The sequence below is a fragment of the Manis pentadactyla genome, chromosome 16 (assembly GCF_030020395.1).
Source record: "Manis pentadactyla isolate mManPen7 chromosome 16, mManPen7.hap1, whole genome shotgun sequence".
In the NCBI taxonomy this organism is placed as follows: Eukaryota; Metazoa; Chordata; class Mammalia; order Pholidota; family Manidae; genus Manis; species Manis pentadactyla.
Genome location: NC_080034.1, coordinates 26,810,780 through 26,834,455, shown reverse-complemented (window position 1 = coordinate 26,834,455; position 23,676 = coordinate 26,810,780). Strand labels below are relative to the sequence as shown.

The window sequence follows — 23,676 nt, the reverse complement described above, 5'->3', positions numbered from 1 at the left end:
ATCAATGACAGTGTTAAATGTAAAATCAAATCATGTAACATGTAAAAAATATTTTCACAATTTCACTAAAAATGTAAGCAACACAGAAAAGAACTTTTCCAAGTATAACATAGTTTTTCTGCTTACCAATATGGCAGCCTCTTGCTTGCTACATGTGGCTACTTAAATTTTAAATTAAAATTAAATTTAAATTTAAAATTTAGCTCCTCATTTGCCTATCTCATTTAGTGTACTAAATAGTACATAGAGTTAGTGGGTATCGTAATGGAGAGCACACAAATAGAAATTTCCATCACTGCAGAAAGTTCTACTGGACAGCAGGCTGTAATGTAGACAAATCATTTTTTCAATGTAATTATAAAAATTCTCCATTAAACTGCAAACATTTCCCCCTGCACTTGAAGCATTTTTTATAAACTTCCTAAATCAATATGTTGATGATGATAATTATTTTTTAAAAGGTGATGGTAACTAACAGGATAGTGTTTATTATGTGCCAGGACAATATTATGTGCTTTGACTCAATCTAATTTACTTTTCACTTAAACTCTATGAGGTAGATGCAAGTCCATAAATCCTTATCTAAAAGATGTAGTTAAAAAGTTTTCAGACTTGAGAAAGTTAACACTGGACATAAACCATATGCTACATAACACCTTTAGGAGGGTTTAGGGAAGCACTCAGGAACACAGTAGAATGCATGAATATTAACACTAAAAATAAGTTAAGACTATGAGTAGCCATGGATCAGGCAAGTCCTAGTTCCGCCTTCAAATTAATTCAAAACAGGTATTTCCATTCTCCAGTGTAGTAATCTGCAATTATACTGCAATTTAATTTTTGCCTATTTTTCTCCCACACAACTAAGGATTTTCATTACAGAACTACTAAAATAACTCAAACTCCTTGATTTTCAAGAATTCATTTCTAAGATTGAGCAAAATGATTTTCCCCTGGTAATTATATACATACTATCCTAAAATGAAAGGCCAATTTTTTTATTTTCATAAAAAAATTGATAAAGATATTAAGAACATATTCAAAATTGTATTTTGCCACATTTATAAAATGATACTTTTTTTTTAGTGCAGGCACTTAAATCAGCTGGATCTAGTAACTTAAACATTTCTTGATTTCATTTCTGAAAGGAAAAGAAGTATAGCCAACCTTTAAGCTACACAGTGCTGTTATATTTTAATTAGCTTTCATACATTTTCTCACCTTCGGGAAAGATTAAGACCAGTTTTATACTGTAATTTGAAAATCTTCTTGTTGTTATATTTATAAACCAGTGTATATCTTAAAATACTCCAAATGCATTTCAGAAAAAGTACAAGGATAAGTTTATCCATGTATTTGTAGTATAATTTAAATATCAGGAATTAAAATATTATTTAATAGTGATAAAATAGAAAAGTAGGATAAACATTTAAATATTCAAAAACAATGTCGCCATGTTTATATACAAAATTATGATATATCACAAATATAAGCATCAAATAAGGCGCATTTAAGTATCGGCATAGCTCAGAGATATTGTGGGTTCAGTTCCAGATGACTGCAATAAAGCAAATATTGCAATAAAGCAAGTCAAACTGTGTGGTTTCCCAGTGCATATGAAAGTCAGATTTACACCATACTGTAGTCTATTAAGTGTGCAACAGCATCATGTCTAAAAAATAATGTACAAACCTTAATTTAAAAAGTTTATTCCTAAAAAATGCTCACCATCACCTGAATGTTCAGCAAGTCATTATCACTAATCACATATCACCATAACACATATAATAATGATGAGAAAATTTGAACACTGTAAGAATTACCAAAATATGACAGAGAGATACAAAGTGAGCAAACACTGTTGGAAAAATGGTACTGAAAGACTTGATCAACACAGGGTTACCACAAACCTTCAATATGCATAATACACAGCATTTGCAAAACACAAAACAAGGTGCACCTGTATATAATTCCTATGAAAAACTGTACTTTCTCTTGGTTACTGATATGGTCTTGCTCCAAAAGATTGCATGGTTAGATGTAAGAAACTGAAATGAATGCTATAATGATGTGAAAATCACAACTTAATTCAATACATCTTATAAAAATTAGATCTCATTAGTAGTAATAGTAATTAACTGAACAAGTATTCAGCTTTCAAATTATTACTTCATTGTAGCACATGAGTAATACATAAATTGGTAAAAGTGCATTTGTAAACTAAACTTTATAAATCAAAATAAAAATTTTATTAATTTATAGCTCAGCATAATTTGTCAAGAGCACGGACTCTGGAGTCAGACTTCCTTGCTTAAACACAGGTTTTACCACTTACTGCAAAGGAAATTTCTGGTGAGCTTACTAATCTTTGTGTCTAAATTCCCTACTCTATAAAAAGGGAGTAACAATATCTAACCCTATGTAAGGGTTGCATGAGAATTAAATGAAGCAATATATGGAAGTACTCAGGAGAATGTCTGGTACATATTATGCTCTATATAAGCATTCACTGTTATCACTGGTATTATTAAAGCATCTCTGAAACTGTACATATTGTTAGTGCTTCTTATTTTAAGAATTTCTCTTTACTCCAGTTTCCTAAAAAACTTAAATGCACAGAGAAACTCAATATTTGAAGGAACCCTGTGTCAGTTTATTAAACATTACTAATTCATATATTTACATATTAGGTCTCTTTAAATTCAGATTAAGGTGACGATAGAACTGGGAACATATTCTTTCATACCTCATAACTTCATAATGCTAAAAAATAGCCAAATGATACCATTTCACATATACAACTATATCCTAGTCTAGTGCTGCAATGAATAAATGATTTTTGTATTTATTCCAAAAATTCTCAAGAAGCAAATTTTACTGAGAAAATTATTACTTCAGTTTTAGACATACTAAATTTGAGGTGCTCATTGAATACTTAATAGACTTTCCAGGAAGCCATCAGAAGTATAGACGTAAAGTTAGGAAGCTTACCCTCAGTTCATCACCCCTTCCTTTGTACTACCATGGAATTTTTCACATCCTGTTAATATGACATTTATTTGCCTCCACAACCCCTTCACTACTGCTAGACTATCTTGAAAGCTCCACCTGTCCTGCCATATAAGGGCTCAATAAATACTGATTTTTTAAGATGCAAAACTTGCAGAAATGTACAATTAAAACGGTAAAACTTACCGTATGTAAAGAAAACACTGATTTTTAAAAATGTTTTTTTAATCTGTGGATTTTAAATAAAGGTGAAATTTTAATTTAGGAGAATCCTTACAAAATATAAGTAACACATAAACAGAATCCTTTATTTTTTAATATGGTCAGATGAGAATTACTAAATGCTACCAAGCAGAGAAACCTGGCATCATCACCAGGCCTATAAACCTGAAAATGTACAATATAACAAGGCAAGAAATACATAAATGAGTAAAATGAGAGAGAACCCAACAAAGACTCCTTGAAGTGCATTTAAGCTAGTTAAAATTCTTAAGATTGTTATAATATCTACAGTGTGTACTGAAAAGATTTTACTTTCTAATTTACAGGGTATTTGAGTTCAGTATCTTAAAAATGAAAGCCTCTGAAGCCTTCCAGCACATGTTAATAAAAGAGCCGTCATAAGGATCACATAGAAAATGTGCTCAGTTACAGGCACTAGGTAAAGGAGAGCTGCTGTCATTCCCAACCCACTAGCAAATTGTTTGACTGTTAATCCTTTAGTTTAAAATCTGTAGAAGCACATCCCTAAAGAATGCCTCACTGGTAGGATTTACCCCCCAAACTTAAAATACAGTCAATTATATCAAGGCTCTAAGAGTAGAACAGACTGGCTGCCAGTTTTACCTTTAAGAGCAAACCCTGACAATTTTATTTGTGCTTGACAACTAGGTACCTTTCAGTGAAACTTTTCCCTGGAAATGACACCACAATACTGTTACTTATTTAGAGGGCAGAGAGCCAAGAGTAAAACAGCTCATTAGTGGTGAATGGGTGAGGAAGACAGGAGCACAGAGAATTAAAAAACAGCAATACAATACAAACAGGCTTTGAAGAACTGAAATTGCGCCCCCCCCCCCACACACACACCACACACAGGAGCACAGAGAATTAAAAAACAGCAATACAATACAAACAGGCTTTGAAGAACTGAAATTGCCCCCCCCCCCACCCCACCCCCCACACACCACACACAGGAGCACAGAGAATTAAAAAACAGCAATACAATACAAACAGGCTTTGAAGAACTGAAATTGCCACACACACACACACACACACACACACACACACACACACACACACACACACAGGATTCAGAATGAAATTCCTACAATACTGAGACTTCATTCTGCACTTTCTCATTTGAAATCACATAAGGATAAATGTATATTGACTCTAATTTTATATAATCAAAAGCCTGAAAACATTATAGCAATACAAAAATTTTGGTAAAATTTAAAAGATTCCCCCAATTTTGGCCTTATTTTCCTATTCCATGAAGCAATTCATAAGGGGAAAAAAAATAACTTCAGACTATAAATGATGAATGTAACTATGAGGAGTGGTCTCTCCATGAGGTCTGAAATAGAAGGAAAATATACATTTCTTCCAAAGCTGTAGCCAACAATAACTTCTGCATTTTGAAGCCAGCTTAAGCACATTGGTTGGGAAGATGTTTGCAAAAGTATTTAATAAGAGAGTGCTGAATTTAGTTGTTGTTTTTTTTTTTTCAGTTTTCTTGTGATCTGCAGTCTATCAAATACACCAAATAGAACCTCTCCTAAGTATAAATGACAAAAGGAAATACAGCTTTCCTCTCATAGAGAGCTGTTTCTATAGATCAGGTAAACTTTTTCTGTGGAAGGCCATATAGTAAATATTTCAGCTTTACAGGCCATATGGTCTCTGTCACAAATACTCAATTCTGCCATGTAGCATGAAAGCAGTGATAGATAATAGACAAATGAATGAGTGTGGCTGTGGTCTAACAAAACCTTATTTTCAAAAACAAGCAGCCATTCCATAGGCCCATGCCTGTGGTTTGCTGACCTCTGCTATAGAATATTTTTTTACCTGGTAACAAATACATTGTTTTAATAAATACCACCAAATTTGAAGTATGATTTCCAGGATTTGCTTTAAATTGTTTCATTAAAAAAGAAAGTGGAACATAGGGAGAAAGGTTAAATAAAATGGGCAAAACACAATTACTGTTAAAATCAGATGATGCATGTATGGGGTTCATTACACCATTCTCTATAATTTCATGGGTTTGAAATTTTTAAATTAAAAGCTTTCAAAAGTAAATCAATGAACTAGCTCTACACAAAAATGAATCACCTCATATTACTGTAAACTTTCTAAGATACATTTAATATATAAATAACATAATACAACATAAAAGATTCCTAACATAAAGCTACTAAACTATAATTTAAAAAAACTAACATATAAAAGTGTAAAGAAGCATAAACCCTTAAAATATTCCATTATTTAAAACACAGGCTCACCCCATACAAATCCTAATTCAATACATTTATTCTCATCTAATAAAATACATTACCAATTTTTTAATTTAGAATATAATTATTTTTATAGGACACATATTATTTAATAACAGATTTATTAATTTTCAAATGAATTAATATTTTTTATCTGTTTTAAACTCCAAACAATAACTATTAATAAATACAACCCACATAAATAAACATTTAATGTCTCAGTAATTAAGAGTATAAAAGGAGGCTAAAACCAAAAAGTTTGAGAACCTATGACCAAAACATCTCCAATGTTGTTTAAAGTAAGTTCACCAAACAACTATTAGACATATATTCAAATTCATTTTTCCTTTTCACAAAAATCATCACAGAGTGGAATTAATCCACTATGAAGACTACCAATATATACCCCCACAAGATGAAGTCACTTAAACCTTCGAGAGAAACATTTCAGGTATGTCATGAATAATGTAGTCATAGGAAAAGAAGGGATCTAACGTGTTGCACCCCTTATGCAGGTAATTGTTTCCTGAACCAATAATTTAAAAAAGCTAATATGCACCAGCAGACATTTCTAGTAAGTATACTACCTCCTATCAAATCAAAATATGCAGTCTTACTCTTGCAAGAAGCCAAAAATCAAGCTGAAAAGAGCCTAGGGAAAGAAATCTCCGTGACTGTGCAATGTCTCAAAAACTGAATTAATGTATTTTTTAAATGTTTTAAGTTTTTCTCAACATTCTGAAATATAGTGATTTTAAATATTATCAAAAACTAAAAGCTAAATCAGGCTCACAGAATTATGACATTTGAGAAAAACTGAAAACTGAAAACATTTCATCCAATAATATAATCTCAAAATTTTCTCAATCTAAAACAATACTTGTAACAAAAACAACACACATTGAAGAGATAATCAGAACTGTTTACATTACTGTTCAGTCTTTTATAAGATAACAAATATTTATTTTTCCAATACATTTTGGCATTTGTAACCAATTTTGCCCCTTCTGCACATGGTTATCAGACTAGTCTGATAACTAAAAATGTTATCAGACTATTTCATATTTATTTAAATACAAATTTCCAAGTTAAGTTTTATAAATTTTGTTATTTCTTGTCTTTTATCAACATGAATAAACTTAAAACAGTATTAAGTGAGATGGACAGACATACTCACATCATACTCTGTAATTCTGCAGCAAAGCTTATACACTTCCCTGTACTTCTCCCACTACTTGAAGTGGCAGTAGACATTGGGCTGGCTACAGTATTATTCATCTAAATAAAAAGGAGAAATAAAATTTACAAAATGTATTTAACTATAAATAAATACATGAAAAATGGGAGCATTTCTAAATTACATCAGAAAGTTATGTAGAAAATTATAAATTTCTCCTGTTTTATATAAATTGTATTTGTTCTTCCTTAATATCTATTAAAATGAAATAGAAAAAAATGTTTAGTCAAGTGCAGTATCAAAAAATTACTTAAGTCATAAATATTTCAGTGCATATCTTATAATTAGTAACAGCAGAAAAATTCTCATTAAAATACTTAATAGAACTCAATGGTTTTCAAAATGTATTCTGGGGGGCCCTAAGGTTCACAGGCAATATTTTAGGGGTCTCCCACTGGCTCTCAAGCACATACCCACCTCTTCTCCCATTTACATCCAGAGCACCAAACCAACTCTGATTTTTCCACTTTATATATTAGGGTTCCAAGTAGGATTTCATTTAAAGGAAAAGTTGCACAGCTATAAAATGTAAAATCAGAAAATCCACAGCATAATCTCATTCCCATTTGAACTAAAGCCTAAAATACAAATAATACAAATAAAGGTAATCAGTAGATAACAAGTAAGCATTGTGATATTTTATAATCTGTGGTTAAGTAACTCATCAATTTAAAATGTGACTTTTTTCTCCAATAAAATTAAGCTGACGCAGAATAGGGAAAGTAGATGCCAATCCTAAAATACGCCATTTTAATTAATGTGCAGCAGGCCCATAAACAAGAATTAATGAAAATAACATTAAAATAATTAAAGTAGATAAAAGCCTCAACTATTACACAGTAAGTGCTCAGTAAATGTTAGCTACTATTTCATGTTTACATAAACTTGCAATATTGTAATTTTTCCTTAAAAATATGCATATTCTAGAGAAGAATTAACAAAAATTTAGAACTTATTATAAAATTTAGCAATACTAAGAACTTTTTTTTTTCCAATACTAAGAACTTTAAGTAAGTCAGCTAATCAAGAGGAGTTAGGAGACAGTTGAAGTTCAAATCCCAGCTTTGCTACTTTGCTAGGACTTTGGGCAAGTTATTTCTTTGTGCTTCAGTTTTCTCATCTGTAAAATGGGAATGGTAATCCCACCCTTTTCAGATTGCTGTGTAGATTAAATGAACCATTAAAGCACAAAGTATTCAGAACAGTTCTTAGCACATAGTTAAATACATTGTTTGCTATTATTCAAATAACCAGAAAGACCTTAAGAGTTCTCCCTTTCTTGATCAGCTAAGAGCTTTTATATGACAAACTCAGATAACTCTTATTTCACAGTCACAGAAGAAACTGGAATATTTTCACTGAAATATCAGTGCAATTCAATAAATATTAAGTAGTTTCCTTATAAAATAAATTGTTTTCACTACTGACATCACTACTGCTACTAGTCACCCTAGCTCAAAATCTCAGTCGTCATCTTTGACTCCTTCTCCTGCAATCTGTAATTTCTAAAAAGACAAATAAATTCCACTTTACAACGGTCTTAAACCCTCCCGTTCCTGGTTCTACTGCTATGGCCTTGTAGGAGCTCTACTCACATCTTTTCTCTTTTCATCTCAGTTCATTCTCCACATTACTGCCAAATTTATCTTCTTAATACATCCTCTACTCTGACCAGTCCCGAGGGCAATGGAAGCTAAAACTGATAAAGGAAACCTGAACCAGCGTTATTCATCAAGGGCTCAGATGGAAGGACCAGGCCCCATGAAAGAAAGCTGAAAAAAACTACTACAAACCACTACCTGAGATAGGCCATTTACGAAGCTTTTAAGAAGGCAATAGGGCAGAGATCTAAAAGACAAGCAGCACACTAGGTGGAGACCTGTAATATCCCCATATCCTTCTGTAGCAGGACCAACTATCTGTCAAATAAGCCCTGGTCTAGTCTGAGGGCCCGAGGGCCAGGCCAAAACCAGCAGACAGAGAATGGGAAAACAGAGAAAAGAGAAGGAAAAGTATTTCATTCAAAATCAGCTTGAAAATCAAAATTCTAAGCCATACAAAGAAGCTAATGCTATAAAAGACCTTCATCTTTTTTAAGCCTAAATTTATCCTATTTTTTCACAAGGACTTTTGGACTAAGGAACATCATCATTTGAAACTCAGGTTTTAAAAAAAAAAAAAAACCAACACATCACCAGTCCAAGACTGGGGGAAAATAGAAAACCAAGTGCTTCCAGGAACAGTCCTGAAGCATCAAAACAGTGGTAAAAAAGAGACCTGGCTTTCTCAAGGATCTTGGAAAATGTTTCCTGTGTTGTCCCAAAAGAAGACTGACAAAGATATGATACCCCGGAGAAAATATTAGACTCAAAATTAAACATTAACCCCTGTCTCCAAACACAGTTATGATTTAAATTGACTCATGTCAGATATGAACATATGCCCTTCTATAGGATTACCCTATCACCAAATGTCTTGAGACACTGATAGAACAATATGCCCCTTTTTTCATTTTGCAAATCCAGTCACCCTGCTTTAACCATCTCAGAAGAGGAGACATTAGAAAAAAGTAAATTTATATTAAAACCACTGCTTTCTTTGGTTATCCTCCTACTACAAATGTTTCACATCAAGAGTACTTATTGGTAAGAGGTAAAAGGTCCCAATCCTAGTTTATTGTAATTATGATCATCCTTTCACCATCAAGTTATTCAGTTTTTAAATCAAACAGGTGAGTAACATTTTTCTTGACATGATGAGCTGATAGCTCATTAGAATCTTTAAAAATATTTCACATACCCACATTTTGTTTGATGATTTAGATAATTGCTTTAGACATTAACTTCTTTACACATCAAAGCCCTATCATGCCAATACTTTATTTCCTTTTTCCCATTTTTTTAAGTCAGTTAAAAGCAGAAGCACTCAAGTCAATTTTCTGTAATAAATACAGTTAACATGGAACTGAAAACCTACTGTAATCTTCTCAATGGGTTAATGTCCTGCAGTTGTTTTAGCTTTCATTTGAAATGCAGCTGTTTGCCATATTTTACAAAATGAATTCAGATGTGCAGATGGAGACTTAGATTATTTCAACATGCCACAGTTTAAATGTGAACCCAAGGAATAAGTTCATCTCTGATTAACACTTATATTTAAACCTGATCATCAAGCCAATAGCCAATACTATGTCACACCTATAAATTCAAACCTAATCACCAAGCCAATAGCCAATACTATGTCACACCTGTAAACTCCTGTTCCAGAGTAGAAAAACTGACATCATCTAACTTAAAATAGTGGAACTTAAGGACATATCCCTTTTTCTCAGAAAATACTGCAACAAAAAAAATTTGTTTAACCATACTAAAGTTATAATTACAAATGTGAATTAAACAAAAATATAATGAACATGTTAATGGGTTTCTATTTACAGCTCATATATTTGGTGACCAAGAAATACCATGAAACATCTTTAGCTTAAAATGCCTCAAAGAGTTGATAACTCTATTACTAGTTACAGCACCCTCAAAACAACATCAAAATCTAGATTGTGAAATCCATCAGTCTACCCATTTATTAAAAGTTAGTGGAATTTTTATCATTTCTTCTATTATATCACTGCTGAGGGAAATTAATTCAGCTGACCTACTGATTGTAAGGATCAACAGAGTCAATTCCAATCATTCATAACCTTAACATCACATAATATAAATTAACAGAAAACTGTTGTAATCAGAACACTTCATTTTCACAGAACTCCAAAGGCAGGAAGCAATTATGGTTAAGCCAATACAATTATACACTGCCTGTTAGTTCTATTAAAAAAAAACTCAAGTTACATCATGATCTAAATTTCTCCTGCTGTGAAAAATAAAACCAAATGATCAATCACTGAATGGAAAAAATTAAAACTGAAATGTAAAAAATTTTAAGACTTGTATGCCTAATATTTGGGATAACACAATGATAATTCCAATATATTGATATATGCCCCATTTCAAGTGGATTTGGATGGTATAAAACTCAGGTGGTCCATTCAATTATCTACTAACAGAGAAATAACATGAATAATCCAAAGAACAGATGATTGACCTATAATTTATAACTGCTTTGAAATCAACAGTTATCTTTCTGAAACTGCTAACTGTATTTTCATAAGTAAAAATCATTTGTATTCACTTACCATATATCAGTAAGCTCAGAACCTGAAATAAGATGCAACTATCATACTTCTCACACTACAGTATATTTCCTCATTTCAAACTGTTAGCTGCTTAAGTAAAGGACACTGTTTACTTGTAATTTTGATACCTAATATACTGCATTACATGGCTGATGCTCAGTAATGTTGGGTAAATGAACAAATGACTGAATGGTCTAAGAAAGAATACATAGATAAGAAAGATGTCCTTGCTACTTAGTAGCTTATAGCCTCCTGAAGTTAACATATACCCAGTGGAATGAGGTCAGAGATAATCAGCAAGATACTGTGAGACAAGAGGAGGACCATCAGACCCAGTCTATTATTATGGGGAAAATGGACTGAGATTTCACACTTATTATAATCTGAAAATAAAGATTTAAACTGTGGTTTAAAAAAAAATAGGTAAACGAATAGCAAATCCAAACTACCCCTGTGTCATTGGATTACTGTTCAATGATGTAAATGAAGAAGTGAAAGTATTTTGAAAATTATGAAGTACCATACAAAGCAATACACATTATAAAGAAATACCTTACCATTTGTTGTGCAATTATTTTTCTTAAAAACTATGAGAACAGGAATAGTACTTTCTAACCAAAATCAGTTTGATTCTAATTAATATGTATAAGAAGGTATAAATATTCATATGGAACAACTAATGATCAAAAATGACAAGTTACTACCTATACTGAAGTAGAGAATCACCATTCAAATGTAATTGGTACCAAAAGACTTTATAGACAGAATTCATAGACAGAAAAACTCTTCCATGTAATATATTACACTATTTCCTACTATATTTTTCCACCAAACTTGCTTCCCTGTCCAACATTCCCAGGTCTGTAAGAGCAACACTACTCTTCAGTCACATAAGATCAAAACTCCAAGGCAATTTTTATTCTCCACCTCTTTCCCTGCCTATATCAAGGCACTCTGGTCCTGGCAATTTTTTCCTTGTAAAAAAAAATCAATTCTAAATCAATCCCTTTCTTTCCAATCTCACCTTAATCAATACCATTACTACAGTATCTTTTAAACACATCTCCCAGCTTTCTAATTAATTCTCCATATTACCTCCAAAGTATTAATTCTAAATATTTGTTACTCCTCTCCTCAGAAGCCTCCAATGCCTGTCCATTGCCTGGAAGACAAAACATGTCTAAGATCAGTCCCACCAGGCCTCTCCAGCCTCCTTTCCTGTAACAGTCAAATTCCATTCAGTGTCTCCGGAACCATCCCCACTTCTTTTGAGCCTTTACCCTACAGTTCTTGCTGTTAGCAATACTTGTTTCCTCTCCACGCATCCAAACGCTAGTGGTCTACAAAAGGCTGACCTAAAGCTCAGTATCCCCAAGAAGCCTTCCCAGATACACATTGTCAGGAATTCCTTCTCTGACATTTAGTTGTTTGACTTTACTAAATCTTTTGGTTTAACATTAGATATTTTAGTGCACACTAATTATTTTAGTTTGTTAATAAACTTCTGCCCCATAATTACTCCCCCAGCTATCAGAAGATACTGTACTTTCTACTTCACAGAGAAATAGAGCCTTTATTTACTAACTCCCTCCACTCTTCTCCACCAAAGCCACTCTATCTTCTCTTAATTCTCTCCTCTTACAATAAAGGCACCCCCTTATTTAAAGCCAATGCACTACCTGTGCTTTGGCTTATTCATTCATAACTACTTACCTGAGCATCTACTACAAGCCAAACACTGTTTTAAGAGCTAAGGATACAGTAGTAACTAAGCTAGACAAAAAGAACTAGGTTATAAGGCAAGATAAAAACACATAAATATAATTTGAGGTAGTGACAAATGCTATGAAAACAAATTAAACAAGTTGATTTCAACCAGGAGGTGACATTTAACATAAGATTGGAACAAAGCCCAGGAGGGAGCTCTGAAGAACTTCTGGGCAAAAAGAACAACAAAATACCAACATCCAGAGGACAGTGTTGCAAGAGTGAAATAAACAAAGGGAAATAAGGAGTAGAAAATAAGGTCAAAGTTATCACAAGGCCAGATGATATAAAGATCTGTAGGCCAGAGGAGGTTAAATCTTATTTGAATATAATGGGAAGAAGCTATTAGAGAATCATGAAAAGGGAAATGACTTTAAAAATACTTTAGGTTTTAAAAAGGTAACTCCAGCTACTGTGGGAATACACTGTAAGGAAGCAAAGGTACAAATAAGGAGACCAGTTAGAAAGTTTTTGAAGTTGTACAGACAAGAGACGACAGTGGCTTGAATTAGTGGAACACGTGGAGATGGTGAGAAGAGGTCAGATTTCTGGAATATGCTGTGAAGGCACAGCTGACTTGCTAATGAATTAGACATGGGGTATGAGAGAAAAGCAGCCAAGGATGACTCTGTGAGGAACTGAATGAATAGTGGTACCATTTACTGAAATCAGGAAGACTGGAAAGTAAAAAAAACAGGAGTTCAGCTGGGACCATGTTAAGTCTGAGACAACTATTAGACATTCAAGTGGAGAATTCAAGTGGACAATCCTGCAGAAGCTTTGTGACAGATGTTGTACGGCAGAAAATTGAAATAAAAGTCATGGTCATAGGGTTTTTGTTAAGAAGGATAATTAATCAATGAAGTAGAACCTGGTAATAGGATCAATTAATCTCTCAAGTTCAGTTTCTTCATCTGTCAAAAATAATTTCTGCCTATTTCAGGGAGGTGTTATAAAGAAGACAGTGGCTACCACATAATGGGTACACAAAAAATATATTTAAATTGAAATGAATATCAAAACCCTATAAACTATGAAAGTTCCTGAAGACAGATTGACAGACATAAATTGAGCATTTACATTTCCTAGCTGGCTACACAAGCAATGACTTTTTTAACCTACAGAACTAGGAGCCCAGTAATGCCTTCTCAGAGAGACATGAAGTTCTCTATTATATTTTTCTTTTTTAGTCTCCTATTAAGGTAGGTTTCTATTCTATGTGCTTCTGTAACCTGTACTCTCTCATGGAAATATTGAGTTTCAAAAAAATTTTTTCATTCTTTATAAAAATAGTCCTTAAACCACACTGCCTATGTGCCTACCAGGTCATCATAAAATACATAACATCTAAACCCTGACAAAATGGCAAGCTAACTCTTCCAATACTGAAACACTGTTGTTTTTACATAAAACATTATATAATCGATGACTTAATGGTCAATTTTTCAGATATGTGTGAAATTTTTGAGACAATTATACTTCTAATAGTAAAAGATAAGCATATTTGACCAGGATGTCAAATAAGGAGATCTCTTAAACATCAGATTCTCTTCCAGTCTAGATTAATATTTTAGAAATGTGATAAGTCTATATAAAATATAAACAATTAAATGAAACATCTGATGTGGTGAAAAACATAGTTCACATGGTTAAAAAGAGAAAGGAACGGGAGATATACTGTAGGTATATAAAAAACAGATGAATTTTTATAAGCATTTCAGAGTTTATAAAGGGTCTTTCACCAGCATTAGCTCTTATTTTTCCACAATCACCCTATAAGGCAAGTATTTCCCCCATACCAATGAGGAAGCTAAGAGTTAAAATACTGGTAAAGTCACAAACCTAACAAAAAACAGACTTTGATCCCAGGTAGCTGATAATCTGAAACATTCAGTCTATCTACATATTTTAACAAATATTCACCAGTGTTCTCCCATTTAGTGCTTTAGTTTTTCATTTGTAAAGATGCCAATCTTGAACACACTACGATAATGTAGAATTACTGAGAAGTTGTACACATAGTAGTCAGGCCACTTATCATTCAGTTATCTTGGAGATTGGTGACATTAAAAGTTAAATTCAGAAATTCTTTGCTTAAAAGGAAATCTCAGGTAGACAGATAAACAATTGTAACAGACAAAAGTATAACTATGCAAACTGGTGGGAGGGGGACCAAAAATGTCTGAGGCTCAGAACTACAGTTTGAAAATCACTAATTTCATCCAAATCCCTCATTTTTCAGATGAGGAAACTGAAGTCTAGAGTGGTTTCTTGATCTGCCCAGGGACACATCACTATTTAGTGACACAGCTGGGACTAAAAGTGAGGTCTCCTGACTCCTGGTTCAGAGTTCTTTCTACTCCCACAAGGAACATGCAAATAAAAGTTGATCACAATTAACTCACAAGACCTCCACAATGTGTTTGTCATATGAACTTTGCTGTGAAATACCTGCTTAGGCCAACTCTCAGTTTAGCAGTAAAGAGCTGGCCTCTGGAGTTCAAACACAGGCTCTAACGATTACCATGTGACCTTGGGCAAGTCATATCACCTCCCAACTTCAGTTCCCTCATCTAGAAAATGGAAATTAAAAATACCCCTCTGATAGGTTCCATGAAGTAATGTATATAGAGAACTTAGGACAGTGCCTGGTACATAGAAAGCACTCGGTTCATGATGATGATGATGATGATGATGATGATGAAGAAAAAGGAGAATCGTCATCATCATCATCATTCAAGGAAAAGCACAGCTTCATGAAATCTTATCATGAAGTACAGCTAACCCTTGAATGTTTCAATGCAATTTTCATGTTCATTACCTTATTTAATCTTCAATATCCAATAACTATCAGCCATATATTATCAATAATAGAGGCAGTAGTATAATGCAAAAAAACTGACAGATCAGTTCCAGAAAGTAAGAGCCTCACTGACATCACCTATTAAGTGGAAATGACATGTTTGGATAAATAAATGAAATACAGCATTTAGCACAACAGATGGAACACATCAAGTGCCCGTGAAAATGCTGGTTCTCCCTTAGCAGTAGTATGGAGTTCTTTTGTGTAGAGCACATACTGCAACCAGTTCAGTAAAGCACCATTTCTGTGATGTACAGTATTATTTGTCAAAGAGAAAGATCTTGGGTAATGGTGCCTATTATATTCTACCTATACTGTTTCACCAACTAAAATATGCAACAATTTTTGCAGATTTAGGGTCAGTCTTTACTGGAGGTATGTAGGTAAACAAACTGAGACAAAACCAATTAAGTAATAAAATGTTTACAAAACAAAACAACAAATTATGTAAACCTCATATCTGAAGCCTCCAAAAACCGTGTGAGGCAGTGTGATAAGGGTAGGTAATAATTCCATTTTACTGCTGAGGAAATTTAGGCTCAGAACAGTTAAATCTGTCAACTGAAATCACAAAAAGGAGAGAAGGGCTAAACCTAGGTTTCCCAAATTAGTTCTATGCATCTCAGAACATTAATATCTCTTCGAGATCCATTATTCAATTCATTAAATTTAAAGCCAAGGAAGCTAGTATTTATCAAGTACTTGCTTCCTATGTGCTTCAATACACGCAGCACATCACATGGGTTAACCGCATTTAACTTTCATTTCAGCAGAGGGGAACAAAGTGTATTTGACTCAATAAAATATTTTATTCAGTACCATATAAATTCAACTAAAACAATAATGCATTTGGCTGAATTCTTTTTCTTTACTATTTAAGTGAACTATAAGTAAAATCCTTCTTTAACACTCTAATACATAATAAGCAGATTTCTGATTGACTTCATTATTCAACCTCACCATAAAATAAAACTATTATTTTCAACAAGAATACTCAATCTTCTGATTTGACTGACACAGCCTTTCTTTGCAGCCTCCTACACGAAAGATCATTTTTTTAGAGAGAACCAAAAATCAAGATGCCCAAGATTTCTATCCAATTATCAGGAGAAAAGCAAAATCTTTAATTAGTGGCTTAAAAGGACAGGTCACTTGTTGGCCTTATTTCAGCTATCTCATCTAGTATTTAAGCACTTAAGTAGTAACTTCATCAATACCTCAGAGCAAGCACATCTCTACTATAAATTTCAACAAGCCAAAAAGTAAGGTGACCACATTATATTGTGTGGTACCAACTCTGACATTTTTGATGTGACAGCAGCTCTATTAGTAACTATGCTTGGGACAAACAGGCTCTACACCATGGCCCAGAAAAACTAGGGTATACAGTCACCCTACATAAAAGAAACCCATTTTGATTTGCATGTCATGGGCTACTCTCTGTATATGCTTAATTCATGAGTTTTTAAGTTTTTGTTCCAAATGGAAATATTATCTTCAGCCTTGAGACCAAGGGCAACATTTTACAGACATCAGGCCAGAGTTAGGGCGTTATCTATGAAGTTTTTTTAAAGCTTTATTTTCAAACTCAACTTTATAAACATTTGCTTGGAAAAAAAAAAAACAGATCTATATATTTCAAAGAAATTAATCTCACAAAATACCACCAAATCTGAGCTTCTCTCTTCAAAAATGTTGAATACTGATAACCACAAAACTAATTCTAAAATGGCCCCAATGCTCAAAGATTACTTCTGTAACTTATCAAATTGCTTTATTATAACAAAAAGTTTTTTAAGAAGTACCATCTTTCAAATGGAAAAAACTTCAGGAATAAAAGAGTTGAAAGCTTTCAGTGAAAACTAACCAAAGTGATAAAAGATAGTGGCAATCCATGGTCACAATACAGTACAATAATGATTAAAGGAAATTGCAGTTAGTATTGTTATGGTTCTCCAAATAAATCTGGCATTTAGCTGTACAACCTAGGAATCAAAAGAATGTTTTGCTTTAATTTGTCACGCTATATTATTATTAAACCACTCATGCTTTTAATAGTATTGGAATGAAAGGCATATAATTATGATTCCCTAAGGTAGTAAATTTTCCAATTTATTTATTATTGGCTTCTCTGATTTACAACTCAACCGAATGAAGAATTGGAACCAAAGGTTCTGAAAGTCTAGGTTCTAGATCCATGCTGTCCAGTAAGATAGGCATTAAGCCACATAAAGCTATTTATATCTAAATTAATTAAAGTAAAAAAATTAAGTTCCTCAGTGCATTAGCAACATTTCAAGCGTTCAAGGGTCACTTGTGTCTAGTGGATACCATATTAAGACAGCACAGATTGCAGAATATTTCCATCACAGCAGAAAGATCTACTGGACACTGCTCTAGACACAGGCTGCTCTAAACCTTTGTTTGAATATTCCCACATACAAGACTTGATAGTACTATGAAATGCATTCTATTTTTGCAAAGTACCATCAGGAAACTATTCCTCATTCTGTTAAATCCAGCCTCTCTGCAACATACACCAAAAATTCCAAGAGTTCCATCCTCAATCTGGTCTTCAAGTAAATCTTTGCAGAGCTGACCTAACTCCACTTCCAAAGTTCTGCCCCTCACGTATACTGAGACGCTGAGTCCTCTCCTCCCAGATTAATATACGCTACTTTTGAACATAATAGTTTAGTTTCCATCAGATTCATGGGATTATGCTAATCTATTCATGTTTACATTAATAATGTTTGTCCAGGATTATCTGAGTGTCAGATATTACTTTCCACTGTTCCTATAGAACTATTCTCATTTGTCAGAACTTCGTGTCTTTTTTGATTTTTAGTTTAGAAAACAAGGTGACAGTCATTGTGAATTTCTTAAAAACATGGAGCGCCAAATTAGTTACATGTAATTGATCAGTGCCTGCCGCTATTCTAAGCATTTAACATGTATTATCTCATAAACCTCACAATTCTGAGCTAGGCTGACTATCCCCATTTTACAGACCGGGACAGCCAGCCAAAGACATGCTAAATAATTTCCCCAGGGATCGCAGATGTGGGCTTAACCGACAGCATAGCTGGTCTTTTTTCTGGATGCTACACTTCTACAAATGCTACCTAACTTTTCTTCGACCCTGCCCGTGAAGCAACAGTTTCCTTCTTTAAGTATTCCTTCTCCCAAGACACTACCTAGACGACAGACTTCACACACCCCAGCCACGCCGTCTCCGGCCGGCCCGCCCGGCTCCCCTCGCCCCACGCCCACCCCCGACGGGGAGGAGTCAAGAGCCAACTCCACACACCGCGAGAGAAGAAGGGCGCCGCGCCGGGCTACCGCCTCACAGGCCGGCTGCCCTTCGGCCCTCCAGCGCAAACGCCAAGTACTCTCCCATGGCCGCCCTCGGCAGGGGCCGGGCCGGCCGGACGCGGCGGCCTGGAGACGCGCGATTCCGCGCGCGGCGTTGCGCCGGGTCCCGTTTCTCTCCCCCTTCCGCCCCCGCGCCGCCCCCCACTCCCCCTACAACCTCTGCTCTAAGAACACTTGTAGGCACGGCTGCGCGTCCCGCGTGGAGAATGTGGGGATAGAGATGGTGCGGTTTCTGCTGCTGCGGCCCGGGACACGCTTGGAAAGGGGCGGGGTGGAGGGCTGAGAGTGCAGAAAGGGAAAAGGTGGCTAGGCGGGGGCGCGGGGGCGCAAGATGGCGTGAGTCCGACTCTCTGTGGGGCGGGGGTGCGGAGACGGAGGCGAACACGCGACACACGCCCCCACCGCGGGCGCGGGCACTGGCGCATGCGCGCTCGGCCAGGCGGCGCGCGGGGCCCTTTCCGGAGCAAGCCACTTCCGCCGCGCTCGCCGGGGGCGGGGCACCGAGCGCTCCTGGGCCCGCACGCCGGCGGCAGGCCACCCCCCACCCTGAGCCTCGCAGCGGGTGTTGGAACGGGGCTTGCTGGGAGAGGAGTGGGGACGAGCTGAGGTCTGGAGGGTGCTCAAAGGCTAGGCTTGGATGCTTTAAGAATGGAGGGGGAGGGCTAGGATTTTCGAGAATTTGGTGACCGATACTGGAAATCTGTTTTCAGTTTAAGGACAGAGACTGACCCATGTCATCTTTTCAGGGATTGGGGTGAACCGGGATCTTAGCCGGTCTGTTCTTGTAGAATGGTGAAGGGAAAACGGAGACATCAGAAAGCCCTCCTCCCCCAAAAGAGCGCAGTGCTGTCGGGAGCACACGGGAAATACCAGCTCTTCTCCGGCATCCTCAACCGCCGCTCCCCACCCTGCCCCTGCATAGTCACTGGAGAGGCGGTGGGAGACGGTGGTCCGAAATGAATTCTTCCCCCCGACCCATTTTACCAAGCTCGGGCAAATTTTAACTACCACCTTTTTGTTACTAAAACCTTTTTCTATTTCAGGGTTTTCTATGCAAGATCTGTATTTATTTTTTCTTAGAATTTTGGCCTGTTCCTCCTTATTTTAATAAAATCTCGGACCCCCTGTATTGAACTGTACATCCTGTCCTCGCACATGTGATTGAAACAGATGTAGTTCTTTAAATACAGTTTTAAGACAATGATTTCAATTGCTTTCATTTTTTATATTACATGAAGTCTTGTTTATATCTTTACCATTCCCAGCTGCTTAGGAAGAAAATTGATTACCCATGTTTAGATCCACTCCTACGATGTCCATTATGAAGTATTTCATAATTATGTAACTGCTAACCTTGGTCAGATCTTTTTAAGCATTAATGCTTCAGTTATTTTCTTGCCTAATAATATTTGTGTTCTGAAATAATCCCTTCCTTCCCCCTATTCGCTTACATTGTTTAAAATAGCAATTTATTTGTTTTTTTTCCTCTGTGGATTATATTTGAGTCTTCTGTTAATTTTGTGTTCTCTTTAATCTCAACAGTTAAATATTTGCCAAATACTTAAAGTTCAAAAAGAATAAATATATTTAAGATATAAAAGCTCACCATGATGACTAAATCAGGGCTCAATTCAGTGCTGAGCAAAGTGAGTATAAGAGAAAGTTATTGAGAAAGAATTGTCAGAATTTCTTACAAAGGAAGACTGGTATACACAATAGTTGAAAAGCCCTTTCAAACATTATCAAGAAAATAGAAAATTAATATTACATCTTTGGAAGTATAACTCAAAGCAGATTGTTTCAATTAAAATGATGTTCAATTAATGTTGCTATAGTAGTGCTTGACCAGGAATTGTACCTGTATCACATGGAGGCCAGATTTGGCCTAGTTTTGCCGAATAGAACCCAGATCTTCTTAGTCTCAGGCTACCAGTGTCTAACCTACATATAATCACAAATAACAGAAGTTAAGAAAATGAGCAATGAAAAAAAAAAAAGAAAGGAAAAGAAAATGAGCAATGGAGAAAGGAAACTGAGTTAAACCAGGTACTGGTAGAGAGGGCTCAAAAATTCAATCTTCAGAAATTGTGAATTGTGCTGTTGGCAGAGAGCTTTGAAGTCTTATTAGTAATCCTAGTGTTCCTACATCCTGGTATCTGTTAAAGTCCATTTTTAAAGATTTGATTGAGCATAATTTCATTTGTAGTTTAAGAGCACTGTTGTATACACAAAAGGGTCGAAAATACTTTCCATTCGATGAATGTCAAGCATCCTAAATGACCAATGCTACTAGGATATCTTAATTGTAACAAGCTAAAAAGAATGAAACTGTTCACCACCTCTCAGAAAAATACGTGATTTCCAAAGCATGTGGATAAAACACGCTGGGAGACCAAGTCAATTCATCACACCACAAAAATGTCTCCATCCCTTGAACAAGGCTGTTAAAAGAAAATGAAGCATTGTTACCGTAAACTTTCACATTCCTCTGGCATAGTAACAGTTATATGTACTCACTAGTGCAAAGAGAAAGTGCACATACCTGAGTAAAAATGCCTATTGACATCTTTAAAAAATGACTAGATTGGGTAATAAAAAAGCTCCAATTTTCCAAAGGATAGCAGAAGCCATGCCTAATAGGGGACCATCTCTGTGAAAGTGGTTTCCTCTCCTCATGGGGTGACCTGCAAATTCTTACTCTTTTGTGATCCATGACTGTTATTTAGTAGGATGCATATGGAAGCCTTTTCTTTTCCTATTTAGCAATTATTTTATCCTTTGCTATATTTTCTTTAGATTTCTAATGCTTATATAGTCACCATGGAAATAAACTGGGTAGAACTGCATATTGTTTAGAATTATATATTGCAATTGTCTCTCTATTCAATTAATTCCCTGGTACTATTTTTCAATTGCAATCCTAAAGGACCTTGCTTTATTGCTTTATTCTTAGAACAAGTTGTTCTAACCAAAAACATTACTCAGCTCCGTGGTACCTGGCAAGTCATTAAACATCATTGGGCACAGTTTTCATATCTGTAGAATGAGATGATGCAACCAAATTAACTAAAACCCTGCAGCCCTAAAATTCTATGCACCTTTAAAATACGAATGACCAAAGGATGGATCTTAAACTTGAACTGAATAATCTCAGCATTCATACTTGTGCTACCAAAAATTACATGAATATTTAAGGCTCTTGCTTTAGGCAGAGTTGGATGTTCAGCTGACATTATGCATTGCAAAAGAAAGACCAACGTGAAAAAATATATACTAATCAAATCTATTGACACATGGGAGGAGAGTACATCACATAATTATTCAAGGTGTAATCAAACTGGCTTCCCATTCCTTCTGAGTACATTCATATATGTCAAAGTAGGAAAAGCAGCACAGCGATGAGAGAAAAAATTTTTTAAATTGCAAAACTGATCAGCTCATAGAACTGGAATCATGATCTATCCTCTTAGGAACCTCTCACTATAGGTTTTACACTCCAGGATCTTTTAAAGTTAGTGCTTGACTGCTGAGAAAATGATCAGGTTTTGAGACTTAGAATGTGAAAAGAATAATAGAATATCAGGATTTCAAAGGGCCCTGAACTCTCTAGACACATGGAAACTTAGTTGCTCTCATTCCCAAGAAGTCCCATATGTAATACCTCCTGTACTGGAAACAAACAACTTCTACGTTTACCCTTGGAGATAAGGTCTATTGGCTCGGTGTGAGTGATAGATGCTAATTATTTCATTCATTCAACAAATATTTATTGTAGGCCTATCATGTGCCTGACATTATTCTAGAAGCTGCAGATATAGCAGTGAAAAAAACATGAAAATCCATGCCATCACCAAACTCACATTCTAGAAGGAGGATTTGGACAATATACAAAATGAATACCCAAATTACATAATATGTTAGAAGGCCATGAGTATTACTGGGGGGGAAGGGGAGTTTTATATAACAGGGAAGGGGTATGGAATGAGATGAATGAAGCACAGGAGGAAGGAGAGAATTGTAATTTTTAAAATTAAGCAAGCGGGGTAGGTCTTACTGAGAAAGTGACATTGGAATAATGACTTGAAGAAGGTGAAGGAGACAGATTCAGATATCTAAAAAAATAGCATTTCAGACAATGAGAACAATCTGTGCCAAGGCCCTGACATAGGAACAGGCCCAGGAAGTGGTAAGAATGGCCAGGAAGGCCAGTTTAGCTGAAGAACAGTGACCCAGAGAGAAAATAGGGTGATGTGGGGTCTCAGAGGTATAAGGAGGACAGATGGCAGAAAGACTGTGTGCTTGGACTGGGAGACTTAGCAGAAGATTCACATGATATGATTCAACTTTACCCTGGCTGCTGGGTTGAAAATAAGTCTGTAGAGTAACAGGTCTGGTTACAGTAACCCCAGCAAGAAGTGATGATGGCCTGGGTTAGGGTTGCTACAGTAGACACTGTAAAACATGGTGGATTCTAATATATTTGGAAAATCAATCTGATTTGCTGACAGATTGGATTTGGGATTCTAGAAAAAGAGAGGAATCAAGGATGATTCTAAAGTGTTCTGAGAAACTGGAAAAATGAATTTGCCACTAACTGAGCTGAAAGACCAAGGATGGAGTGTGTGGGGTAGGTGTGAGAGACAAGAGCTCAGTTTTAGGCATAAATACGTAATTAAGTACAGTGTTTGCATTATCTTTAATGTGTTGACATCGTAAGTGAGCTCTTATGGGAATGGGG

General features: G+C 35.4%; 2 protein-coding genes across 3 annotated transcripts in view; one reads left to right on the top strand and one right to left on the bottom strand.

The window, feature by feature from the left end:
• Nucleotides 1-19,479, bottom strand: part of SUPT3H (SPT3 homolog, SAGA and STAGA complex component) — a 484,976-nt gene extending 465,497 nt beyond the window's left edge. The window contains 3 exon segments of the mRNA XM_036927349.2: nucleotides 6,688-6,788; nucleotides 19,096-19,173; nucleotides 19,175-19,479. Coding sequence (XP_036783244.1) covers nucleotides 6,688-6,788; nucleotides 19,096-19,173; nucleotides 19,175-19,363 — 368 coding nt within the window. The 5' untranslated portion in view covers nucleotides 19,364-19,479.
• RUNX2 (RUNX family transcription factor 2) overlaps nucleotides 1-23,676 on the top strand; it is a 306,364-nt gene that overhangs the window by 31,273 nt on the left and 251,415 nt on the right. The gene's annotated exons all lie outside the window — the stretch shown is intronic.